At 39.4% G+C, this 26991-nt stretch overlaps 1 protein-coding gene across 4 annotated transcripts in view; it reads right to left on the bottom strand.

Annotated features, from left to right (window-relative positions):
* The window catches only part of LOC128744066 (nuclear receptor-binding protein homolog), a 93321-nt gene that overhangs the window by 36574 nt on the left and 29756 nt on the right, over window positions 1-26991 (bottom strand). For all 4 annotated transcript variants that reach the window (XM_053840828.1, XM_053840826.1, XM_053840827.1 and 1 more), the window contains exon 3: window positions 11698-11907. In XM_053840828.1, coding sequence (XP_053696803.1) covers window positions 11698-11832 — 135 coding nt within the window. In that variant the 5' untranslated portion in view covers window positions 11833-11907. The remainder of the gene's footprint in view (window positions 1-11697; window positions 11908-26991) is intronic.

Genomic DNA, 26991 nt, shown 5'->3' with positions numbered 1-26991 from the left:
TAAGGGAAAGGTTGTGGGAAGTTAGGTGTATTTTCAGAAAAGAGAGAGAGAGAGAGAGCAAATCCATCCGTCTGCCGCGTCTTCACGGATTTGAACCAAATTTTGTCAGAATGTCCGTTTTTTCCTCTGTGGACTCATCACTGCGACCAGTATAGTTGATCTATTGTGATATCGCCCGGGTGTTTGCTGTATGACCTGCACTGCATTTCTTTTTGCTATAATCTCTATTGAATGAGCGATATGCTTATTAAATTTTATGCGTGCTTGTGTGTCTTATTCCTCACTGCTAGTACTATCCCATATTATAGCCGTCCGAGGACTCATTCGTTCCTCTGACCAGTACACTTAACTATAGGAGGGACTTTTGCACTGTCAAGAGTGGGTAAATTTAGAATTCAGCATGAAGAAAAAGTAAACGATGTGGGGGGGGGGGGGGGGTTCTGAGAATAAACCCATGCTAAAGTCACTTGACATCAAACTAAGATTCGAACCCACGACCACTCGCTTGTCAAAGCAGACTCGGTAACCTTGCGGCTACGGAGCCTCCCTCAGAATGTCCGTTTTGGGCCGGAACGCAAAAAATCCTAAATTTGGTGCCGATTGGTCTTCCCCACGGTGCTTAGGGAGAGTGGAGCAGCCAATTTTTAGAGGTTAACTTTGATCTGGTTATCAACATATCTTGGATAACGAGCGGGCTCTTCTCCCCACTTGGCTTGGCCATTCTGCATTAAAAGGGCTTATTCAACAATTGGCTCATTGGATCTGGCCCCTGAAAGGCGATACTCAACATCCCTGGTACGTGTAGAGTAAGGAGGGGTAAAAGTGCGATTCAATGATTTATCGGTGCAAATTTCGAGTAAATTGACTACATTGGCATGGATAGGTGACTACTTTGACAACTGGAATCTAACGTAAACTTTGGTTTCTTACATTATGTGTAAATGTTATTTTAGGGCGGTTTTGATATAATTTTTGGTTATACGGCAAATACGATATCAACAGAAGGATATTACTTGTTGAAAAGCAGCGGTTAACATCACTCACATATCTGTTTTGAAAATACGGTGAAAAGAATTTACAAAATATATATCACTTTTCCATAATTTAATCAAACCCCGTCAAGCGTCTAGCGGGGTAAAAGTTCGATTCACGGACGGGGCAAAAGTGCGATTCATGGACGAGGCAAAAACGTATAGCTAATTATATATATACAGCTTTAGGCACTATATCAAAGATGCTAGAAATGGAACATCTGCCGAAAACTGTGTGCTCTACAGATGTTGGCCGAAGGAAAACAATGTTTTTCCGCTGATGAAGCAAAAAACAAACGTTTGGAAAAGTTTCGATCTGACGAAGGCTGCAATACATCAGTGCAAAATAGGAAAAGGTACAAATTGAGAATATTCCTTACCGAAACATACCGCAGATTGAAGCTAATATGGTTTTGTTAGATACTGCTGTGCTAATTTCATGGATTCGAGCTTCGCACTTTTACCCCGCGGTATTCGCACTTTTGCCCCGCTAGTTGAGTAAAAGTGTGAATCAGCACTTGATCAGAAGAATGAAGAATTTATTTTGCATAACACTATTATTCCAGATGATCAATGAAGACATTGAGTAACTGCATCACTATACAATATATTTTGTTGTTGTCCTTCTTTATATCTCACGAAAATTGATGACAACTTCAAACATCGCACATGCCCCGCACATTCAAACATGCCCCGCCCTACTCTTAGTGATGTTGCTAATTCCTTTTGGCTCTTCATACAGGATTTAGTGAATATGATCAATCATTGAATATGTGCAATTCTTTTTATCATGTTAGACCCATTGCTATGAATTTATTATCGTTAATAACGAGAACAATGTTCCAGCGAAATCCAGAGAAATTCCAGCAGTTGGTAATTGTCTGCGTGCGATTTACACTGTTCTTTTTATTTAGTAACGGCAGATTTTTTTAAAACGGAAAGAAAGTTAACCTTAGGAGTGTCTACAAACGATTACAGCGTGCCGACTCCTGATATCAAAGAGATCCGACGAGAAATCGGTCAGCCGCCGGAAAGGACCGACTCCTGGCAGAACTCTACAAAAATGGAAAAAATGCACTTCATAATGGATAATATCAAGGATTTAGGAGGAAAAATTACCGGAGAAATGGATGGAGGTGTGGTTTGTCCCATCTACAAAAAGGTCGATTGTTGTAATTATCACGGGCTTTAACCTGATCAACGGTCGCCTACAAGGTTCTCTACTACATTTTGTTACCGTCGTCTATCCCCAATTAGAGAATTCGTACAGCAGTATTTGGAGGGCTTTGTGGGGGTCCGAGATACTACGAATTAAATTCTCACTCTCTGGCAAATTCAGCAGAAATGTTGGGAGTAATACATGTTCACGCGTGATATTTTCAGGGAGACTTCAGGGGAGCATACGATACAGTCAAGCACGAACAGCTACGGCAGAATTAAGGCAGAAGACGCTTCGATCAAGGACCATACGCTGCCGTACAAGGCTGACGAAGTACAAAACGCTAATCACACCGGTTGCCCTTTACGAACTGTCGTGTTCAGTGATCGTGATCATTTCTGGCTATGCCCTGAATGCAAACATTGAATCTGGCCGATATGTGGTTTCAACAAGGCGGCGCTACATGTCATACAACAATCGAAAAAATGGATCAATGAAAAACCGAGTTTTACGAGGAATTAATATCAATTTTGTTTTGGCCCTGTAAATTGGTCGCCTAGATCTTGTGATTTGACGTCTCTAGATTACCTGGAATGAAGCAAAAAGAAAACTTATGCAATTTAATTTTACTATGTATATTTATTCTTGACAGATACGTATTTCGTCTACGACTTGCATGCTTCCTCAGTGTCTGTTTTCGAAGCTCGAAAGAATAAATATATGTAGTAGAATTAAATTGGATTAGTTTTCTTTTTATTTAATTCCAGGTTTCGTATTCTACTAAGAAGCTCCAAAAACTTGAATCTTTAGATTAATTTTTGGTGGGGTTTTACATAAAATCTCTCTTCTATACGGAAGAACCAGCTTTTATTAAGGACTTGAAAGATAACTTACCGGTCTAAATAAAAATTTCTTACGCTTTCTTTTAAACTGACTGACAAAAATATCAGACAAAAACAAAAAGAAACTGATTTGGCTTAAAATTTGGTTAGGGTATTATTTGGTAGAGCAACAAAACTCTTCCAATCGTTGACACTGACTCTTTTTTGGCTTAGAGCAACAATTGACGATGAAAACTGCGAGGTCTAGACAAGAGCTAATGAATTAATTTATTCACAGTATGTACATAGTAAAAATGTAAGCCGATGGGCTTGACTCTTTAGCGAGACAATACGCTGGCTGGCCTTACCAGTATCCATTCGTAAGAGCAACTCGCGAGCGGTAATAAATAATTATTCTGGAGTGTTTCGTTGAACTCCGTCGTGCCATATAAGAGGGTTCCTATAGTCAATCCTATGGATTCTGCCATGCCAGCAGGCAGCCTGTTTAAGGATACATGAAGCAAAGCGACGCTGTAGTAATATCACCCGTAGGTGTCACAAGTGTGCTTGATAAATGATTTATGAAGACCAACGCGACGTTGTCCTGCGAATGCATGTGTCATCGCAGGAACGTCTCCCGAACAGCCCGAAAGCGTTTTGACAAAGAGAAGTAGCTCGAAGTTATTTTTCATGTTACTGAATTATTTAATATTTATTTTGGACGTTTTTATTGAGTAAGAAAAACAATTTACAGAAAGTCAAATTGGAAACTTATTATATTTACACTAGATCACAGAATCGAGGACAATGAAGAGGATAATCTGCTTCTTCTATCCAGTCCTTCATAAAAAATTTAAAAACGTATAATATCAAATTGAATTACAAGCTTTAACAATTTGCACCTACGACCTAAGCTCTAAGCGTGAGGTATTCCCTTACAAATAAACAAAACTACATCACGTCAAACATGGTTGAGGCACGGATGAGTCACCATCCAACAGTAGCAGACTCCATTTCTCCCGGACGTTTCTTGTTGGCTACCGAACCGTTGGGTCTGTTGTAACTTTGTTTGCAGCCGCCGTCCGAGGGCGGAGTTGCAGTATATGTTAGGAAAAAATATATGACACATTGCCAATTAAACTCTCCCATTACTGTGAAGCGTGTGAAACGAACCACCTTTCCACAGCCGAGCGCATCGAAAGTAAAAGCACATAGGCCCACCTAACGGGTGCGCATCGGAAAATCGAGTTGTACGCGAGGTTGAAAGAAGGTGCGAATGCATTCTTGGGTTTATTTTAAGCAAGCCGCATTCTGCGTCATTACCGCCTTGCCGGACGATTGGCACACGGCAGAGCGTAAACGTTGCGTGAAGTCGGCCTGTCACTACTCGAGTGTGCGTAAAGAAAGTGAAAAGGTCTACCGGGGTCTACTGTTTAGAAGTTTGTCATACAAATGTGACTATTTAATTTTGTCATGACTGGAAACGACTGGTTTCACTGGAATGTGGGAGGGAATTTTGAATACTAACCATGCTTAGAAACGGTTTACTTTTATGAAATAACACTTGCTATAAATTCAAGGAACACGTTGAGTTGGTTGCAAGTCGAAGAGAATAGAGGTCAAAGTAATTTCAAGCAATAGACAGTGCAGTTTTGAACCGTCTCAAACGTGACCATTAACTAGGCGAAACTGTTTTTGTCCCACTTGAAAGGGAACAATTGAAAATTAAATTCGTTTCTGTTCTGTGTTTGTTGTAGCAGAATTTTCAAAACTGAAAATAGGTATATACCAAATTGAAAAAAAATAGAGAAAAACGTGATAATTGAGAAAATTATATAATATAGAGAGAAGGACATTCAACTTTATAAACGATTTAAACGTTTTGACTTTTTTTTTGCAAAATTCTTATTAGCACAGTAAAAATTATGACAATCGTAGCAACACCACCGATAATTAACATTGTTAAGTTACTGATTACGAGCAAATGAAAAATGTATACACAACGAGTAGTAAACAGGCGTGTTTACTAGCATAAAAGCGAATAATACTTCGTGAAACCTGGCTAATAGAATTAATGCAGCAAAAGTAAACTGGATATGCCTTAATAAAAAATATGACTCATCTCATACACGTTTATGGTTTTATAGTGATAATTATATCAATCAGTAATGACGTATGCAGTATTACGATTCATGAGCTTTATTATATTATACACTGCAATTGTGTCTTGAAATGATTTTCAGTGGAGTGATAGTCTTGAAACCATTATCAATTAAGTGATACACTTACTGCTCTGCCGCCATGCTTGTACAATGAATTTCTTGGAAAAGCGCTTGCGGTAGAATCTTATTTTTTTTAATTTTTATACCCCAATAAGCGCTGACATTAACGCAGATTGGGATGGTCATAATACTCCCTAGTTAGCGAGATGCGTCAGTTTTTTATAACGAGGGACTGTGTGTTTTTCGAAATTTCTCTAATTTATTTTTTAAATGAATTGTTGAACTAGGCTACGAATCGGCATTGAATTTATATTGAGAATGAATCGTACGACAACGGATGTCACGAATATGACCGATCTGAGTACACTGTTCGTTCACTGTTCATTATGGATTCTTTTTAACCACAAGTATATAATTCTACAAAAATCAACAACAAAACGGTCACCGGATAATACACTTTTGCCTTGAGTTTGCTTTTTTTTTTGTCAAACGTGATTTAATTTTACTCGATTTGTGTATCTTTCTTTTTCTTTCCCAGAAAACGGGGTTCTGCACTGCAGTCTGGATGAAGGACATCTCTTTTCACGAATCGCTCGGACTGAATTCGAAGGCAACGTGTGCTAGTGAAAGGTGTCCTAAACTGTACATCAATACCGTCTACTACCGTCCTATTCATATTTCAAATCCTAGACCAAACAAAACAGGTGCACGATATAAAATCGGCATTCAGGTTTAACCGGCTGACCGAGCGCGGTAGTTGGCGCGCCGTCCGGAAAGAGTGGGTGAATTGCGAATAAAAGTTGTCAGATGCGAAGCGTTACTGAGAGACAGAAAGATTAGCGGTTCGGGGGGAGGAAAGGATCACATTTCGACCGTTTTTTCCCCCCCGAGCAGGCGAAGAATATGTACGGCTCTTCTCTTCTGAACAGCAGATAAACAAATGACGCGACCGGAGACAAGGCCAACTGGTAGTGAAAAGGATAGTTCCGTTGTGCTTAGAGAGGTTTTTGCTCGCCCGCAGACCGGCAGACATATAATGCGTTTGCGAAAAAATATAAACAAACGGCAAGGCTGAACGCTATTATACCATCAGCCACTCTAACTGCAAAAAAGGGTAAGTTAGTTTTGCTAATGCTTTCCGCTGTTAATCCAAAAACCTTGGAAAAGTTTTATTTATAATGACGTCTGTTTATATTTGATGGAGCACAAAGCTAATACGATGACAAACGACTCGCTGTTATATTCGCGCATTCAATGTTGTACGGAACGAAGTAACAAAGATAGCTGAACTAGGAAAGCAGCAAAGTGTTTCAAGGCTGAATAGGGAAAAGGTCAAATTGAAATTTGAATTGATGATACTTGAGTTACCTCGAGATTTTTAATCCAGACTTTATGCTAGGACGTAAACAAGCTTAATGGAATAATTTCCTGCTGTTTTAATGTGGTACATTAAATTAGCTATTAAAATTATGTTTTATTATCATTTGCTAACGATTTACATATGCCATTTCTCTGATGGCGATTACATTATTATTAAAAGTTCATATTAATACCTTCACACGCCCTATAAGTAATACCTTCACACGCCCTATAAGTTGGATATTTTACAGAATCTTTCACTGTTATATCAAGATATAAAAATGTATAATGATAAACATTGTTTTGTTTTGCTTTGATGGAAAAAATGATAGTTTAGGATGTGTTGTTGCATACTGTATTTGAGCAGCTTTAGACAATTTTAATTAGCGGTTAAAAATGCAGCTATATCTTTACTGATGATGCAGATGGAGCAGATGTGGTACAGCGACTATAAATATGGATCAGCGTCTTGAAGTCAGGCCATATTTAATTATTAAAGTTATTTAATCTGGTGTTATTGGACAAAAAATTCATTCAATCCATTATTAGAGACGTGTATATAATGAAACACAAAGTATTTAATCATGTTAAATATTTTGCTGAATAAATTTTGAATAAATACTGATCAAAGATTATAGCATACATCGGTAAAAGCATATTTCTAAATTAGCGTATACCAAATACAAATATTAAAAAACGCTCATAAAGACAGGGTGCTTACTAGAAAGAGATTATAGCCAAGAAAAGCGTAACGGCTTACAGCATACACCCGAGCAATATCACAGTATCTCTAAATAATGGTAGCGGTGATGAATCCATAAATATGAGAGAAAAAGCAATTAATAAACAAACTTTTTCTAACGGCTCAAGTTCTGATGCAGAATATAAAATAGTTTTGTAAAACTCTGATGGTCTGTTAAGCATTTTATCAGGCAGCACTACGATGAACACCTGGATGGCGTGCAGGCGGAAGACCGTGATAGTGGAGAAAGTGACTTCATTGGTGCAGATGTGTCACCCCCGCATCGATAAGCAAAATTAAAGAAGCCATCCAGCGGCTGAAGAACAACAAACAAAGCAGCAGGAAAGGATTGCATTGGAGCGGAACTTACCAAATGGGCCCGAACAAGTTGGTCAGCTGTTTGCATCAATTTATTGCTAGGATTTAGGATATGGAACGACTACCGGAGGAGGGGAAAGACGCCCTATATACAAGAAAGGCGATATAAGAAAGCTGGATTGTGAAAACTACCTAACGATTACTATCCTGAATGCCGCCTAGAAAATGCTTTCTTCCAAGCAGGGATGCCAGGTGATTTTTTGAAAAGTCTTCACAAATCAAGAAAAATGTCTTCATTTGTCTTCCTCCGGTTTTCCAGATTTTTTTACCCATTTGAATTGCATGGTGAAGACATGTCTTCAAGTGAAGACATTGCAAAATAAAAGTCTTCATTGTAACAAAAATGTCTTCAAAATGAAGACATGTCTTCACTTCTGGCATCTCTGCTTCCAAGTTATATTCTATCGACTGTCGTCAATGAATAGCCAACAGATTTATGAGACATTATCAGGCCGGGTTAACGGCCTGTCTACAACAGACCTAATTTTTACCCTACGGCATAACCTCCAAAAGTGCCCGAATTCCGAGTCCCCACGCATCACCCTACGTTCATTGATTTCAAAGCCGCATATGATAGTGTAAACCGACAAGAACTATGAGAAATTCTGGACGAAAACGACTTTTTGTGTGAGCTTAGTAGACTTATCATGGCTACGATGGATGTGCAGTGCTGTGTGAGAATTTCGGGTGGATTGTCGGCGAACACTAAATGGGTTTTCAACCCACCCTCAGCTCCACACTTCGGAGGGATTTGGGAGCGATTAGTGCGGAGTGTCAAAACCGCGCTCAACAGCCTGTCCAGTTCACGGAATCCAGACGACGAGACGCTATTGACGATTCTCGTAGAAGCTGAGTCGATCGTCAACTCACGACCTTTGACGTTTGTCTCGGTGCAGCCTAGCGATCCCGATGCACTCACTCCTAACCACTTCATTCTTCTGAGCTCCAAAGAAGTGGTTCAACCGCCAAAGACGTTAACAGAAGCCGATCGAGCTGCGCGAACCAATCGGGATTTGGCGTGGCAACTGATCGACCAGTTTTGGACGAGATAGATTCGGGAATACTTGCCCGTAATCGCGCATCGTTCCAAGTGGCACGAGGAGGCAGAGCCGCTGAAAATACGATACCTGGTTGTTATTGTGGATAAAGGAACTCGCAACGGTTGGATCCGAGGTCGGATTGCGTCTGTTATTCCAGGACGCGACGGAACGATACGTCAAGTTTGGGTACAAACATCAACTGGGTTGCTACGTCGGCCAGTTTCGAAGCTGGCGGTGCTGACTGTGGAAACAACTGGTAAAACGGAACTGGAAGTTCAACGTTACAGGTCGGGGAATGTTAAGGACGCAGCCAACGAGGCGGTAATCCCTCGTCCGACCTAGCACCAATGTCAACGTTGACATTTTGGTATTGCGCAACACTATGATAAAACCCGTGGTAATGATTCATACCATAATAAAAGCTTTATTAAATTCAAATAAAACCAAGCAGCTTCAAATTTTTTACTTGGGAAGGCGCCATGAAGTATGGAGGAGCAAATAAGATTGTCTGGGCGTGTCTGGAATAATGACGCCAGAAGCCTACCTCAACATCATGCGGCAGAATCTGCAAGTTTCGTTAATTCAAACGGATCTTGAATAGAAGTTCGTATTTCAGCAGGAAAACAACCCGAAGTGTACTGCAAAGAAGACCAAGTTTTTGACCGGTCTTGGTGGATCAACCCGCTGGAAAGACCTCCATAGAGCCTGAATCTTAAACTCATCGAGAATTTTTGTGGGCGATGTTAATGTCAGGGTTGACAACACTGGTGTTACGAATAAAAATAACTATTTTGTAACCCTAGAACGCGCTAGGGAGATCCACAGCACCTAAAGAACCAGGCGGATAGCAAGTCGAAGCGCCTGCAACATATACTGAAGGCCAAACCAGGACACGTTAAAGTTAATAAATGTTTAGACTCTACATCTTATGCTTTGCTCGCATAAGTTTGAAAATTACTGTAAGCTATTGAAATAATATATTGTACGGAATGCTATGCTTTTATCTTTCATGAAAAAACCTGTAAAAAGCAATTGGCTTTTCAACGTTCTCTGGGTGCCAACACACATGTGTACACACGTATAATCACTTGTCTATTTTTAGCAACCAATACCAATAAATAGTCTCAAATACCTAACGAAACATCAAAATTATAATGTGTGTTTTTTCTTTTACTGCTAGTATACGAGTTAATCCGTAAAAAAGATGGTAATCTGGTGATTATGGGAGAGAGTAGAGCCCCATATGTTTTTGTCATAATATCTTTACTTCCACGACGTCACTTGTATATACCAAATGATTTAACTATGCATAGATGATGTATGTAACATTTATTACTTTGCAAAAAAACGGCTCAAACGACCACAAGATTTAGTTGTGTGTAGGATATATCGAACAAAACATTTTAATAAGTTTCTGCATCTACTGCCGTTACAAACGAGCTTGTAAAACATTATACTAAACAACATCAAACAAATCTACCACGAGTGGGATGCGGTTTCGTTATAATTGTATATCATATAATACTATGGATATAAAGTTCACATGGAAGAATTGTACATTTTGTGAGGCCACTAACCACGTGACCTTCACGGGTCGGAACAAAGTGGAAGATAAATAGCAAGCTAACCAAAGCCGCAACTAAGTCGGTTCTCCCTTGTGATCATTAGTCTAGGCTTTATTGCAAATGATATCAAATGATAACATTCCAGGGGAACTGTCGACCGACGTTAGCGCAAATATCAGTGCACTGTTATCTTTGCAAAAACGGGGCTTGGGGTTTTCGCTACCTACGGCGTGGGCGTAAAATGCTGTAACGACAACAGAAGCAACTACATCTGTCAGGCCGGCCTGTCTCAATGTGAAATACTAACTTTGTTTTATTTATTACGGAAATCCAGTTTTGCTGGTATGTTTTAGTTTTGGTGAGAATGAGCTATAATTAAACCAGAAGGTGAAATATTTTCCCCAAGCATGCTGATAACATTGATGCCCTTCTTCACTCTAATTTGTGTGACTAAAATACAACAGCATCATCCGACTCGGTACGTGCTACGAAAAACCTACCGCTAATTAGATGGTGCATTGAAACATCTTTCCTCTCTACTTGCAATAAACAAGTCAGGCAATCAGCAACGGAATAGTTAGTAAATAACACATAGTTGTTTTGCTGGCAGGTATTTCGCAGGTGCGAAATCATGCAATAAATTGCAATTGGTCCATGTGCAGTAGCAGATTGTTCCGAATATTGCTGCACTGCACAGCCGAATGGCAGTGCTGATTGGTTAACAATCTTATTAAATACAAATTGCATGGAGTTAATCAATCTAATTTGCCAAAAGTGCCAGTTTTAATTTTGCGGGAAAACTTGACCACAACGACATCGCGAGCTTCGTCTGTACATTCAGGCCTATCAGCCAGCATGTTTGCTAGCGGGTAAACACGAGCAGCCAGATCCTCACGTTGCGCGGGAACGGAGGAGAGCAAAATTTAAGGTCAATTTAATTAATATTATTCTCATCTGTCGGTGTTTGCTACAGCTGCCACATGCGACGACATGTCCGCTTTATCTCCATTGCGCACCGAGTTGCATCGAGTCGGTTTGCCGTTATTACGAAGTTGGCAGTGAACGGCTCAGCTTATACAGATCAGAGTCAGGTGTCAGCGCGTGGATGTTAACAGTCCGATACATAGCGGGATGTATTAAATTGCAGCAAAATAATCCAACTGAATCGGTTACAGTAATTGGTCGGGGTGTTGATTTTGCTGCAGATTTATTGCTCACTTGACCAACACTATCGAATGATTGCAGTTTTTTTTACAATATAGCGAAACACTTGTTTCAAGAGATCGGACATTTAGAATTTCAAGTGATTAGGAAAATTTTCAACCTAACACCTGCGACTGACCAGCAGCTTACAAACAAAAAAGAAACATGACGCCTTACCTCTTCTTTTCGTTTCAGCCATCTTCCGCACGGACTTTCCTCTAGAATTTCACTTTCATCCTCTGAATCCTCGCCGCTCTCTCTAGGGGATTTGTTGTGCTCGGTATCGTTATTACTGGAACGGCTACCCGGCATGGCAGAATTGCGGCTACTGGGTGAAAATTAGTCGGTCGGACCTCGGCCGAGCGTCGAGGATATTTTAATTAGTATCTGGAAAAGAAAAGAGAGACAGATAGAGAAAGGGAAATTGTTAGAAGAAGAAAATAAAACTTGGCAGCGATCCATGTTTCAGAAGCCAATGGCACAAGACGATACTACAATTATCCGGATACTTGAGTGTTGTAATTGTAATCTCTGAGCAGACGTGATTTGCGTTTTAGAGCGTAGCTTAACGACTGGTGGTATTTTTGTACAGCCACACGGGTAATGTGACTTCAGTGGAATTAATGGTTATACACATGTTAAATTCAGTAAGGTAAACTGACATATGTTCGTGATAAAAAAAGAAAAGAGCAGAATGGTTCTGACACGACCAGCTTGTGCTAAAAAATTTTGAATAAAAAAACTTTTTCACGACTTTGACCCATGTGCATTCAAAAAAGCGTTTAAACGAAATCAAAGCATGGAAACAATATTGCATTCTTTCTAAACAATCAAAACTATAGCCTATTGTTCATGTTTATCATAGAATTCCTAAAAAATGTCTTCTAGATGCGTTCGAAAAAACAACTCTCATAAGTGAATTACCCATAAGTGAAGTTCTCTATTTTCATAGATATCTCAATTGTTTAAAAAACATTTTTAAGCGACTTTTTTAACTAAATTAGTCTTGATGGTTTTGTGTAATGTTATATGGTACGCAAATAATTCAAGCTTCAAAACAGTAGATGATAAGAAAACAAGGAAGTAGACGTCGAATTAACCCACCAAAACGAAATATGAATGTTTTCATCGATTCAACTTACAAAACGTATTTGCTCTTTTTTATATAGCTTTACGATTTTATTCTACTGGTTTGATAGCCTCATTTAATTTATAATTGGACAATCCAAAACAATTGAACGTAGCAATTTCGATTATAAAAGGTAGTATAAAGAGCTATCACGTTGGGCTGGTCAATCTATTGTTTAAAAAAATGGAAATAAAACATTATTAACGACCTAAAACGCATCTCACAAAGTGGGATATATAGCCTCTGCGCTGCAAAATGTCGTTCTCGAATAAAAGGACAACGGCAGTAGAGGCACGATTTGTACCATACAATGAGCTTTTACGTATACCTTATACTTTTGGAAATTGATTTATTCGTGTTTGAAAAATTAGAACCAGTATTAGTGCTAAGCCGAGTATAAAACGCATTGAGGTGAAATTAGCCGTCATCGATTCTGCCAATTTCAAAAGCAGTTTTTTGTTTGTAACAAAGATTCTGTTCATGAAAATATATTTGCTGTGTTCATATTGGTAAGAAGAATGTAATATTTACATTTTTACAAACAAAACCCCGCTTTTGGGCCTAAAAACTGCTTCCGAAATTAGGCTCTCTGACGAAAAGTTAATGACTGCTAATTTCCCGGTAAACCTAAAAATGCGAACCGAAAGTAGAAGTTTTCCTTAATTCTCGTGCACTTTTCCAAAGGAAGGAAGATTTGTAGGCCACTTAATTATCTATCTTTAAAAAAATCAATAATTTCTGAGATAGCCTATTTTGAAAAATAGATTTTTAGTTCAGTTGCTTTTTTGACGTAGGACTAACGGGTGGCAACTAAAGTTTTGGAATTATTTTCTCAAGCTTTCAAAAAAAAAAAAAGACAAAGATACATAAAGAAGATCTGATTTACCGAAATTAAAGATACATTATCCATTGTTGAAAAAAAATTACTGTACATTTGAAAACGGTCCGTAATCAGCTGTTCGGTGAAGCTTTCGTTTGACGTCGAAACAGGAGCGTTGTACGGCCGTCATGTCAACTTTGCGAATGCATCTCTTGATTCTATCAATCAACTGTTTGCAATTCGTGGTTCTCCAGTTATTTTTGTACACCATGGAACTCAGAATCCCGAAGAAATCTTCGATTGGGCGCACTGAGACAGATTTTTCGGGTCGTGGTTTTTGGGTAAAAATGGGATCGAATGAGTATCCAGGAACGATTGTGTTTTTTTTGGCGTAATGCGATGATGCTCTATCCGGCCAAAACACGTATTGTCTATCTACATGACGTTTTTGTAGAATTCGGGGTCAAAATTTTCAAACATTCGTCTGGTGCATCTTAATTGATAGCCAAACCAGAGGGCATGTTGTTGAAGAAATAAGTTTGTTAAATGTTGTACCGCTTACTTTTTGCCGAGATTTCTGTTGCAGTTCGTAGAAGTGTACAACGCGCTCCCGAAATGCTTCTTGTTTTGACGCCATTTTTAGCAAAACTGAACAAGCATAAACAATACAAAAAATATTAACAAAAAGAGGAAAGAGAGAGCTAACACATACATACTCTCATTTCTTTTTGAGCTCTTTTGTTGTTGAGCATAAGGGCCGCGAAAAAATTCCAAAATTTTAGTTGCCACCCGTTACTTTTCTCAGGAAGGCAACTGGTTCTAAAAAATCAAGATATGCGAACGTCACGAAAAAATGAAAGATTTTTAACGTTAATAGCTCTGCCAGTTATAAATCGATTTTGATGGTTTGAATACCAATCGATTCATAATAGATGTAGCAATTATGTGGTTTATATTACAATTTTCATTTCAAATCACTCAATAGTGAAAATTATCGAAAAATTACAGGTACAGGAGGTGGGCTTTTACTGTATAAAAGATTTATAAATTTTCAGCATATGACAATTGATAATCTCAAATATTTGAGAATCATCCTTGTACAACAGAAACAAAAACAGTCCGAACTGATTGCCTTGGGAAACGTCGAGGGTAATTACGAAGGGCGAGGAAACATATTCACATATTGATTTTGAGACCTGTTTTTATCAGTGAGGTACAAGCGAAGCAGACTGTCGTGAGTGTCCAATTTTTGGTCTTTCGAGATGGCTTTCTCGTCGAAAGCTCTCGTCGGCAAAGATATATTGAAAACCTTAACTAAGTGCTAAGGTTAGACAGCGTTTCAGGACTATAGAAGGAATGCCGTATCCAGTTGAGGATTTCATATATTTCCCAGTAGAAATCACCACATTGCTAGTAACGTTGAACAGGAAACTATAAATAGCTATATGCGAACGTTACCTGGGGCGATTACAACGGGGTCTATTTTGCAAAGTGAGTTTTCGAACCTAGTACCCTGACCGGTGACGCCAACCAGATCTCCCCTTTTTGAGATACTGCAGTCTGCGTACTATTTGTGCTCCACGATTGCAGAGCAAGTGTTCCGAGGTTAAATATCATCTTGTACGAAACCGAGATTCCGAAGATGATATTTACTTGGACTGGTAAGCTTGCTGAGATCTCTCTTATTGAGACTCGCAACTTTTGATACTCGATACTCGACGTTATATATTTTTAGATTATTTGAGCGATTACAGCCATCCTACTGGCCATAACTGTTCGGCTCTCCTTTGTTTCTGTCCACCCTCCAGCACACAGTCAGATATCAGGCAGAGTGAATCTCGACCTGCGAGTAGAGTTGGAGCCACATCTTTGTTTGTAGACTCACAACGAGTCGACGTGTTGAGGATAGACGAGGATCAGGACTGAACCTCTGCTCCTCCCCTATTCTCCTCTCCACCTCATTCGTTTCTTTGTTTTTCGGTGGAGAGAATATGCACGGTAAGAAATCGTCCACTGCATCAGTGATCGACTTGATGCAGCAAGAGCAAATTACTGTGGAGGGCGCCCTGGTACTCCACAGGCTCCGTTGCGTTGAGAATTTATAGAACCCCCTCCACCATTCATCCCTCGGCACGGGTCGCGTCCCACCTTGGATTAGGGGTTTATCCATTAAAGTTTTTACATAATACTCATGGATAACAGCTATTACAACCATCTCCTTTAGGGGCTTTGGACCCTCTGCTTTGGGTCTTGGGAGTCAAGAAGAAGCGTCCTGCAGGCGGAGAATTTACACTTCAGCCTTCGCATGAGTGCCCTCTTCTCTGTCCGTATACGACCCTAGTTTCCGTCGGTTATCCGATTTCCACTAAGGAACGTATCCCGGACGGTACCACAGTTGCTGAATAAGAGGCTGTGGAACCTCATGGTGGTTCTGGAGCGAATTATTCAACCATTTATCATCCTTCATACCGATATACATAGACCACTATGATGTCATATAGCCTAGGTGCTACATTCCGTTACCGAAACTTGATCTTCCAGCTATTAGAGTACAGGACAATTGCAGGGCCAGTTGCTACGATCCTATTGACTCTAACAGCCTCTCTGATTTCAAATATAATACCGAAATTCGCGTAAAAATGTAAACATATCTACCTACACACTTAAAAAAAAGTACCGAGTTCGGTCAATTACCGTAAATTCTATCAAACTCTGAGCAGCAGAACGTTCGGTAAATTTTTTTATGATGCCAAGCATTTCTAATGATCCGTAAACGTCGTGCCACCATCGAATTTTACCGAACGTTCGGCTGCTCAGTATTCGGTAAAATTTTTTAAGCGTGTACAATCCTCAAAACGTTCCGTCACATAGTGGTATATATCTATGGGATTTGTAAATGACAATAAATGATACAAAATCCATGAAATGGGTATTGGTGAAAGAGTATGACGACTGGGTATGGAATATCGTGTTCTGACGCCATTTTGGAATCAAAGATAGCGACGGTTTTCTGAAAATTACCACATATAACTGGAAATAATGCCAAATCTTAACAATATGGGTATCAGAAGTAAGGTTTTGAGGACCAGATGTCGAATATTGTGTTCCAACGTAGTTTAGAAATTACAAATGACCGAGTATCGATTATAAATCAAAAATTCAACATGAAAAAAAGCAGGTTGAAAACCTACTTTCTTGAAATTTTCATTGTTTGCAGAGTACATCTATGCAAAAAGATACCATTTTTGCAAAAATCTCATTTTCGTGAAAATGGTCAATAGACCATTATAATTCGGAACGGCTCATATAGCAAATGCTCCATCTTAAACTCCAAAGACATACGATTCGACTAAGGCCGAACGAAATGCGAGTGGTAGCAAAACAAAAATTTGATTTGTCACGTCCCTTGCTTCGCAGAATAAGTTCCAATGTCTTGAGCTTTGGCGGTACTGAATTGTGTCCGAAACGAGTCGGCAATATCTGCGATTGAGTCCGCTATTATAATATAACGTCAGTCATATTGGAACGCAGTCCAGCGCAGGCCAGCAATGTTGTTTGTTTACAAAACGCCAAAACTTCTTGGGACTCGCGCTAAGATAGCTTTGCAGATGCGAATTATGGGCAATAAACAAAATGTTATTGAGGCACTTGTTATCACTTGATGATTATGAAAATACTCTGAAATCGATTTTTACACGATTTGTTTTTTACGTGAATTTCGAAATTTACGCGGATATGCTTAATTAGTCTATTTTTTCGCGTAGTGTTGAAATCCGCATTTTTTTCCACGCGAATTTCTGGTTTTTCATTTTGGAATGTACGCGGTTTTTATGCGAGTTTAGAAAATTATGCGATTTTCGAAATTTACGCGAATTTTGGAATTCACGTGGTTTTTTACGCGATTTTGATTCACGCATAAAAAGCGACTTGAGTGTATTGGTATTAGAGGCTCATTTCATTGCTGCCATAATTGTTGACAATGCGTTTCCATCTAGTCCAAGAAAATGGAGACGCATGATTATTTTTAATTTGCAGTACTAACCAACTGAAGTAAGCACATATATCAGAACCCATTCTAACGATTTATACTTACAAATATGCACAAATTTTATTTTGGCGTAACTCAAAATATGGTTTCAATTCAAGTTAATAGATTAGTATTTTAAAAAATCAGCTCGATTGCTTTAATTACCAAGACATCACGCTGGTTGGCGCCGTCTACAAGGTGTTCTCCCAGATCTGGTTACGTCATCTATTCCCAATAGAAAGAGATTTCGTAGGGCAGTACTACGGATCAAATTTTCACACACCGACAAATCCTCCAGGAATGTAGGGAGTACATAGTGCCCGTGCACCTTATTTTCGTGGATTTCAGGGTAGCATACGATACGGTCGAGCGCAAACAGCTATTGCAGCTAAGGCTTTTGACTATCACTTTTCACACCTGATATGAATATCAATTTAGAAATCATAATTGTATAATTCTATGGTCATGTAGCTTGGACGTTCAGGTGGAATCACTTCCACTTTTATACGTGAAAACTGAAGATCGGTGACTTTACAGAAAACAAGAATATTTTCTAACCAGAAACGTATGATAACTGCTTCTGCTGCTGAGGCGGCCAGTTTATCGCCATAAAAATAAGGGCACATTTCTTACTCACACTTTTTTTTTCGACTTTCGCATGAGAGCAAAATAATCTTAAATCATAGCTAGCGGTTCATGGAATGCCGTTCATTTTACCAAGCTCGAGTTCATTAACATCACCAATGTCATTCGGTTTACTCTAATGAACGTTATCTTTCCTAACGACCATCACCGCTTGCATAGCACAACAAGCAGATTTACACCGGTAAAAGTAGTTCAGCTCGACAGCATACACATAGATTGTTTGTACAAGTCAGTCATCTAAATGCATTATTTGTTCAGATAATTAGTCAGACGATATGGATACTGATGAAGGCTATTTCGCTTTGTATTTTGTCAGCATCCTGTAAAATCGATAGTTGCTTTTATTTCCGAGCAGTTTGAAATTACCGGCGAAGATTGGATCAGGCTTGGAGTTTCGTAGTCGACAGTTACGCTGATCGGCCTTTGTGAGGAAAATGACTGATACTTTCAAAATCATCTCGTATAACCAACAGCCGTTTACCATTTCTAAGCCATCTAACTGCAATTTCCCATCTAATCTGGTTACACATGGATTCACTAGACCTTTTTTACACCCATCTGATGAGTCACTGATCGGCGTTCCAAAGCAAGGCAGAACCGCCCAACCAAAGTCATCGTTCGCAATTCGCCTCAAACGGTGGCTGGTATGTGTCATCATCATCATCATCATCATCTTCGTCTGGTTGCTACCCTAGTATGTTGTTCATCATTCGGTTTTAGTACCGCATTCTGCCGGCAGCTAACCAGAAGGAAATTTTTCGCAGCTGGTCCTGCATTAAGTGATTCACCAGCTATTGCTGAGTCTGAAAGTGAATGCAGAAAGAAAATACACCCGAAGTGGATGTGCGACAACCTCATCGTCGTTGTCGTTGCGAAGTGAGAGATGCGATGTATTTCTGGGCTCCGACCAGCTATTTTCGTAGTTAGCAAAAACATAAATAATGTTGGCTAAAGTGGAGAACAACGGCTTATTATCGTGGAAAAATGAAATGAAATGAAATGAAACGGAGAAGAATCGACTAGGACACATCGAGAAGACAGTTTGCTTCGGGGGGTCCTATCAACATCGGTTTGATCATTGTTTTTTATTGCTTATATTGTTTACCATTTATATGATCTCGTAATACTATTTGAAAAGAAGCAAAATTTTTATTATAAACGTCTTTAAAACTGAGAGATAAGTAAAAAATTACAAGATTCCTTCAAGTTTATTACCAAATACATTCACAATACTTATTTATTTTTAGACACTTTAATGCAGCATTTTTTTTCATTTTCAGAACGCATGTAAGCATATCTATACCTATAAAGAAGGATTTCTGTCTGTCTGTCTGTCCGTATGTTCCTTATAGAATCGAAAACTACTGAACCAATCGGCATGAAAATATGCATGTAGAGGTTTTTTGGGGCCAGGAAAGGTTTTAGTGATGGTTAGAAACCCCTCCCCCCACTAAGAGGGGGGGCTCCCATACAAATGAAACACAAATTTCTGCATAACTCGACAACTAATCAAGCAAATAGAACAAAATTTGGCATGTGGGTGTTTTCGGTGACAAGAATTTATTCTATGGTAAATTGAGACCCCTCCCCTCTTTATAAGGGGAATTATAACTCCTCTCCTCTTTAAAAGGGGGGGCTTCCATACAAATTTCCTCATAACTCGAGAACTAATCAAGCAAATGGAACCAAATTTGGCATGTGAAGGTTTTCGAGGGCAAGAATATTTTCTATAGTAAATTAGGACCCCTCCCCACTTTAAGAGGGGGGGCTCCTGTACCAAAGAAACACAATTTTCCTCATAACTCGAGAAGTAATTAAGCAAATGGAACCAAATTTGGCATGTGGGTGTTTTTGGAGACAAAATTTTTTTCTATGATGAATTGGGACCCCTCCCCGTTTTAGGAGAGGGGGATCCTATACACATGAAATACAAATTTCCTCATAACTGAAGAACTAATCAAGAAAATGGAACAAAATTTGGCATGTGAAAGTTTTCGAGGGCAAGAATATTTTCTATGGTAAATAAGGACCCCTCCCCACTTTAAGAGGGGGGGCTCCTATACAAACAAAATACAAATTTCCTCATAACTCGAGAACTAATCAAGCAAATGGAACCAAATTTGGCATGTGAAGGTTTTCGAGGGCAAGAATATTTTCTATAGTAAATTAGGACCCCTCCCCACTTTAAGAGGGGGGGCTCCTGTACCAAAGAAACACAATTTTCCTCATAACTCGAGAAGTAATTAAGCAAATGGAACCAAATTTGGCATGTGGGTGTTTTTGGAGACAAAAGTTTTTTCTATGATGAACTGGGACCCCTCCTCACTTTAGGGGGGGGGGGGCTCCTATACAAATGAAATACAAATTTCCTCATAACTCAAGAGCTAATCAAGCAAATGAAACCAAATTTGGCATGTGAAAGTTTTCGAGGGCAAGAATATTTTCTATGGTGAATTAGGACCCCTCCCAACTTTAAGAGGGGGGCTCCTATACAAACGAAATACAAATTTCCTCATAACTCGAGAACTAATCAAGCAAATGGAACAAAATTTGGCACGTGGGTGTTTTTGGAGACAAATTTTTTTTCTATGATGAATTGGGACCCCTCCCCACTTTAGGAAGGGGGGCTCCTATACAAATGAAATGCAAATTTCCTCATAACTCGAGAATTAATCAAGCAAATGGAACCAAATTTGGCATGTGAAAGTTTTCTAGGGTATGATTATTTTCAATGGTGAATTAGAACCCCTCCCCACTTTAAGAGGGGGGGCTCCTACACAAACGAAATACAAATTTCCTCATAACTCGAGAACTAATCAAGCAAATGGAACCAAATTTGACACGTGGGTGTTTTTGGAGACAAAAGTTTTTTCTATGATGAACTGGGACCCCTCCCCACTTTAGGGGGGGGGGGCTCCTATACAAATGAAATACAAATTTCCTCATAACTCAAGAGCTAATCAAGCAAATGAAACCAAATTTGGCATGTGAAAGTTTTCGAGGGCAAGAATATTTTCTATGGTGAATTAGGACCCCTCCCAACTTTAAGAGGGGGGCTCCTATACAAACGAAATACAAATTTCCTCATAACTCGAGAACTAATCAAGCAAATGGAACAAAATTTGGCACGTGGGTGTTTTTGGAGACAAATTTTTTTTCTATAATGAATTGGGACCCCTCCCCACTTTAGGAAGGGGGGCTCCTATACAAATGAAATGCAAATTTCCTCATAACTCGAGAATTAATCAAACAAATGGAACCAAATTTGGCATGTGAAAGTTTTCTAGGGTATGAATATTTTCAATGGTGAATTAGAACCCCTCCCAACTTTAAGAGGGGGTGCTTCTACACGAATGAAATACAAATTTCCTCATAACTCTAGAACTAATAAAGCAAATGGAACCAAATTTAGCATGTGGGTGTTTTTGTAGGCAAGAATATTTTCTATGGTATATTTTCTATGGATTTCCCCACTTTAAGAGGGGGGGGGGAGGGGCTCCTATACAAATGAAAAACAAATTTCCTCATAACTCGAGAACTAATCAAGCAAATGGAACCAAATTTGACATGTAAGTGGTTTTGGACGCAAGATTTTTTTCTATGGTGAATTGAGACCCCTCTCTTCTTTAGAAAGCGAGTTATGGCCCATCTCCCCTTTAAGAGGGTGGGCTTCCATACAAATGAAATGCCAATTTCCTCTTATCTCGAGAACTAAACAATCAAATGGAACCAAATTTGGCATGTGGGAGTTTTAGATGGCAGAAATTTTTTCTATGGTGAATTACGACCCCTTCCCCTTTTAAGAGGGGAGCTCCCATACAAATGAAATTCAAATTTCCTTATAACTTGAGAATTATTCAAGCAAATGGAACCAAATTTGGCATGTGGGAGATTTTGGAGTCTTGAATTTATTTTACGATAGTTAGAGACCTCTCACCCCTGTGGTAGGGGGATATGGAATCTCATACAAATAAAACAGAAATTTTTGCGAAACTCAAAAACTAATCGAACTCGAGAAATTCGAGACTCTTCCATAAAACATTAGTCAATACAAGACCACAAAAACTATCTATAGTAACACTAGATCATTCAGGATGTTACGGTCGCGAGTGTTGCCGGTGACCCGCCGTCGGAAGCGCCGCCCACTGGGGGGCTTGCAAAACTCGAGATTGTGACAAAGATCATCCGAGATTCATGATTTATGTACAATACAGGTTAATTTGTGGCAATACGAAGTTTGTCGGGTCAGCTAGTTTATTTATAACGGATGGCCACTAAAATTTTGGAATTTTTTTCTCAAGCTGTCAAAAAAAGACAAAGATATATAAAGAAGATCTGATTTACCGAAATTAAAGATACATTGTTGAAAAAAAGTTAGTGTACATTTGAAAACGGTCCGTAATCAGCTGTTCGGCGAAGCTTTCGTTTGACGTCGAAACAGGACTTTGTCAACTTTGCGAATGCATCTCTTGATTCTACCAATCAACTGTTTGCAATTCGTGGCTCTCCAGTTATTTTTGTACAACAAGGAACCCAAAATCCCGAAGAAATCTTCGATTGGGCGCACTGAGACAGATTTTTCGGGTAGTGGTTTTTGGGTAAAAATGGGATTGAATGGGTATTCAGGAACGATTTTGCTTTTTTGGCGTAATGCGATGATGCTCTTTGCGGCCAAAACACGTATTGTCCATCTGTATGATATTTTTGTAGAAACGGGATCAAAATTTTCTTCTACGGTTCGTTTTATACGGGTAAAAAAGTTGTGTCTAGGTTCAACCGAAGCTAACAATCTCCGTCCTATTGGGATAAGGAACTCCATCTTTTTTTTTGAAAAAGAGCAATTTATTTATTCAGGTTTGCAGAACATTTGATTTTCAAGAAACCATTGGCAACTCTTAAGTTAAAAAAATGTCGAATATGGTTAGATGCGATGACACAGCAAACAAACCCAATAAACACTCAAGAAACACTGCCGAATACGGACAACCTATGATCCCACTAATAGGAATACTTAAACGATTTTCAGTTTCTGGTCTTCTAGTTTGTATGCTCCGACAGCATGTTAATAAACGTACACACACACATACGTCCACCCATTTATCAGAGCGAATAGAGAACCGAAATGACCTTGACTTACAATTTCCGGTGATTAATGATACAAGTTCGTGACCGCAACCCGCCGTCTGTTGGGGCCCAACAGGCGGGTTTTTGCACACGCACAACATAGGATTGGATGACGCAGGCAGGGGGGCGTTCCGTTGGTTTGCAAAACTATGACGGATAGTGTGTGTGTCCGCATCTGTACGCATCATATGTGTTGAATCAGGAAAAACATTGTTCAATAATATGATTGGGTATGCTGATGCTCCTTAATGAATTGTTGATTGATTTCATATTATTTAACGTTGATCAGTATTTGTGCTGAGTGACGCGGAGCGAAAATTGATTGATTTAATTATAACAGTCTGATAAATCAGATAGTTAACACTAACAAGTATTAATTTTTCGATAAGAAATCTGACGAAAAAAACTTTCAAAAACTTTTTAAATTTGGCATAGCTCCGAGAGATGCTCAGGGTGGTAATGGTACGATTCGACAAAAGATTCAAGTAGTTATTACAATAACTGACAGTTACGTGACAGTTTGCAAATAATATTTTCAGATTGAGATTTAAACCTGTATGATATATTTAAAAAAAGTATCCCCAACCGGGTAGCGCGGATTCAAGAAATATTGATGTAATGGAGATATTTCGCTTTTCATTTCAATTTAATTAGATATGTAACAATTTCACGATGATTGCAATCAGTACGACACAAAAGTGCTAAGTAATCTTTTTATCCAATTACACTTTCATGGATTCCAAAAAGCAAAAAAAATATAACAATACCTATGCTAATTTGAATAGACCAGTTTAATGAAAAGTGACCAATTTCAACGAAAGCCTGGACGGCTACCATAACCTACGGTCAATGAAATTAATTAAAACCGTGGCACTATAAAGCGAAACCCGACTGTTTGGGATATTAAACTGTAACATTAACTAGATTGCGCAAGCCTGGTACCAACGACTAAAAACATAAACCATTTCTCCAGTCGTTTTGTTTTATTATCGTCCAACCACATGTGACATAAGCAGCCCGGTTAAGCACAACCCATCAATAGAAACAATAAATTTCTGCTCTGGCCTAACACACTTTCACGTGGGTCGACGGTGCTTTGCTTACTGTCGTAAATTTCGTTGCATGGAAATTGCAAATTCACACATTTCCTCCTTGTCCCCAGCATAGACAGAAAGTGCAAACCCACGCAGATTGTTTGCCAGCAATTGCACTTATGTGCACATGTGTGTAGGCCTCGAGTGAATTGTTCAACCACCCACCCGGCAGCACCAGCCAGCATCCAGTCCGGTGCTGTTGGCCAAATCACCGTGGGTTGCTTCACCTGGAAGAAAATAAGTGGGGGTAAGCACTGCTGGTGGAACATGCGCTTTGTAAAGCCGCGACCAGATGCACCACCATCATCGGTGTTGTTTGATTCGACCACTTAACCGGAACTGGAAATGTACAAGGTACAGATGATGGGGTAATTGACGACTAAACAGCAATAATGATCCACGGTAAGAAACTAATCTAGTCACATTAATCGGCAGTGATTAGCTCACATAAAGGACGAGTCTGATTAATATCGTTGTCAAAGGTAATAATGAACAGATACAAATTCATACTAATTTTATTTCAATAGCTTTGTAATTCTAAGTTGAGTAAGATTAGCACGCTACATTCTACCAAGAATTACCCGACAATCAATTCTCAAAAGTCATAGAAATTCATACACTGTATTACGATACACTGATTGACTCAACAAACATTCGGCGCATTCAAACCGTTTAATACTAAACAAACCTCGAATTATGCCCGGTCTTCATCTGCGGACGTTAATCCCGCTCGTAAACAAACACGGTCCGCGTTCGGTTCGGTACAGAATCTAGATAAAATGCAACCCGACCATCCGACCACGCGCTCAAGTGTCGGACGCTTGAGAGGACCTTGGCGTGCGCAGATTACTTCCTGTTTAGAGTTGAAATTTTGCACAGCGTTTTTTTTCGTTTGTGTACTTGTTGTCAAAACCTTCTCAAACTGCCTTCAACTCTGCTTACCTCGATCGAACATTTAAAAAACGCACGTGAGCAAAACATAGAACAGCGAAATTACTCCCACACATGTGTGCACAACTAAGTTGGGGGGACTGATAAAAGCAAGGCCACCGGTTGCGGGTTTTGTGCATTCCGTCGTCTGTAAACAGTACACAAACGTTTTAGTGTTCGCCTAAACAAAAGATCAAACAGTTTTAAGCCACCTTGAGTTATCTAATTATTTTTTAGAATCTTAGACGGGATTTTCCGCGAAAATAATGAAACTAAAACGTCTCTAATGATTGGCGAAATTTTTGCTTCCGATCTTCCCGCAAAAACTGACTATTTATTTTATGGCACAGAATAAACTCTATTAATGGATTTTGAGAAAATGACAGTAGGTAAACAAATCGGCCTGTGTTTGCAGTGCACATGCAGGTTTAGTGAACAAATTTCAATATTTATTTAGCAAGTTGGAAAAACTAAGCAAATAAAATTTATATTGTGCGTTTTTATGAACATAACAGGGATGGGCAGTACCACTTGTACGTCAAATTTTCGTTATATCACATTCATTTTCAGAGGAAATTGGTTTCTACGATTTTCTACTTGACACAAATAGTTCTAACCACGTAGTTTTTCTAATATTATATACTTATTCCAGCAGCAACCGGGGATGACTCCTCCACGATCCTGAGCTACTCGTCGCCAATTCGTTGGACGTCTCGACACACGCAAATCGGCTTCAACCTGGTCAAACCATCGAGCACGTTGGGACCCTATATTCCTGGTATCGGTGCCTTGAAGAGAACATATATCACTACGCAGTCGGACGGCATCCTTGCGACGTGGCCGGCCCACCGTATTCTCCAAACTGCCTGCACCTCATGGTTCATACGCCTATGCCACCCTCCGCTTTTGTACTCCGCCAAAAATACTCCGCAACACCTTTCGTTCAAATACGATGATAGGGTACGTGTGGGTATTTTCGACCTATTGCGCGTGCGACACTATAGTGGTGTCTGTGTGGTTTGAATTTCCAGCAGGCCGAACGCGCCTATATGGTACAAACCGTACCAGTTAGAAAGCAATCTTCCGAATAACTTAATAGGTAGTACTGCACGTGCACCCACCGTAATTTCTTAGTTGCGCAATCTATACCCGTAAAAATGGATTTCTAAAAATGGTCAGATAGACAACCGTGTGTTCCTTGTAGACTCGGAAACTACTGAACCGATCGGTGTGAAAATTTGCATGCAGGGGTTTTTGGGGCCGGGGAAGGTACCTATGATAGTTAGAGACCCCTCACCCCTAAGAGGGGGGGCTCCCATACAAATGGAACACAAATTTCTGCATAACTCGACAACTAATCAAGCAACTGGAACCAAATTTCCCAAGTAACAATTTGGGTTTTATTACACTCTTATGATGGCATCTAAGACCAAAACTGGTCATGAAAACCGCCATAAGAATACAATAAAACTCACATTGTTGCTTGGGTTGGCATGTCGGTGTTTTTGGAGGCAAGAATTTTTTCTATAGTATAATGAGACCTTTACCCTTTTAGGAGGGGGGGGGGGGCTCCCATACAAATGAAATACAAATTTCCTCATAACTCGAAAACTAATCAAGCAAATGGAACCAAATTTTGCATGTGGGGGTTCTAGGAGGTTAGAATTTTTTCTATGGCGAATTATAACCCCTTCCCCTTTTA

The sequence above is a fragment of the Sabethes cyaneus genome, chromosome 3, assembly GCF_943734655.1.
Source record: "Sabethes cyaneus chromosome 3, idSabCyanKW18_F2, whole genome shotgun sequence".
NCBI lineage: Eukaryota > Metazoa > Arthropoda > Insecta > Diptera > Culicidae > Sabethes > Sabethes cyaneus.
This window is presented reverse-complemented; position numbering and strand designations above follow the sequence as displayed.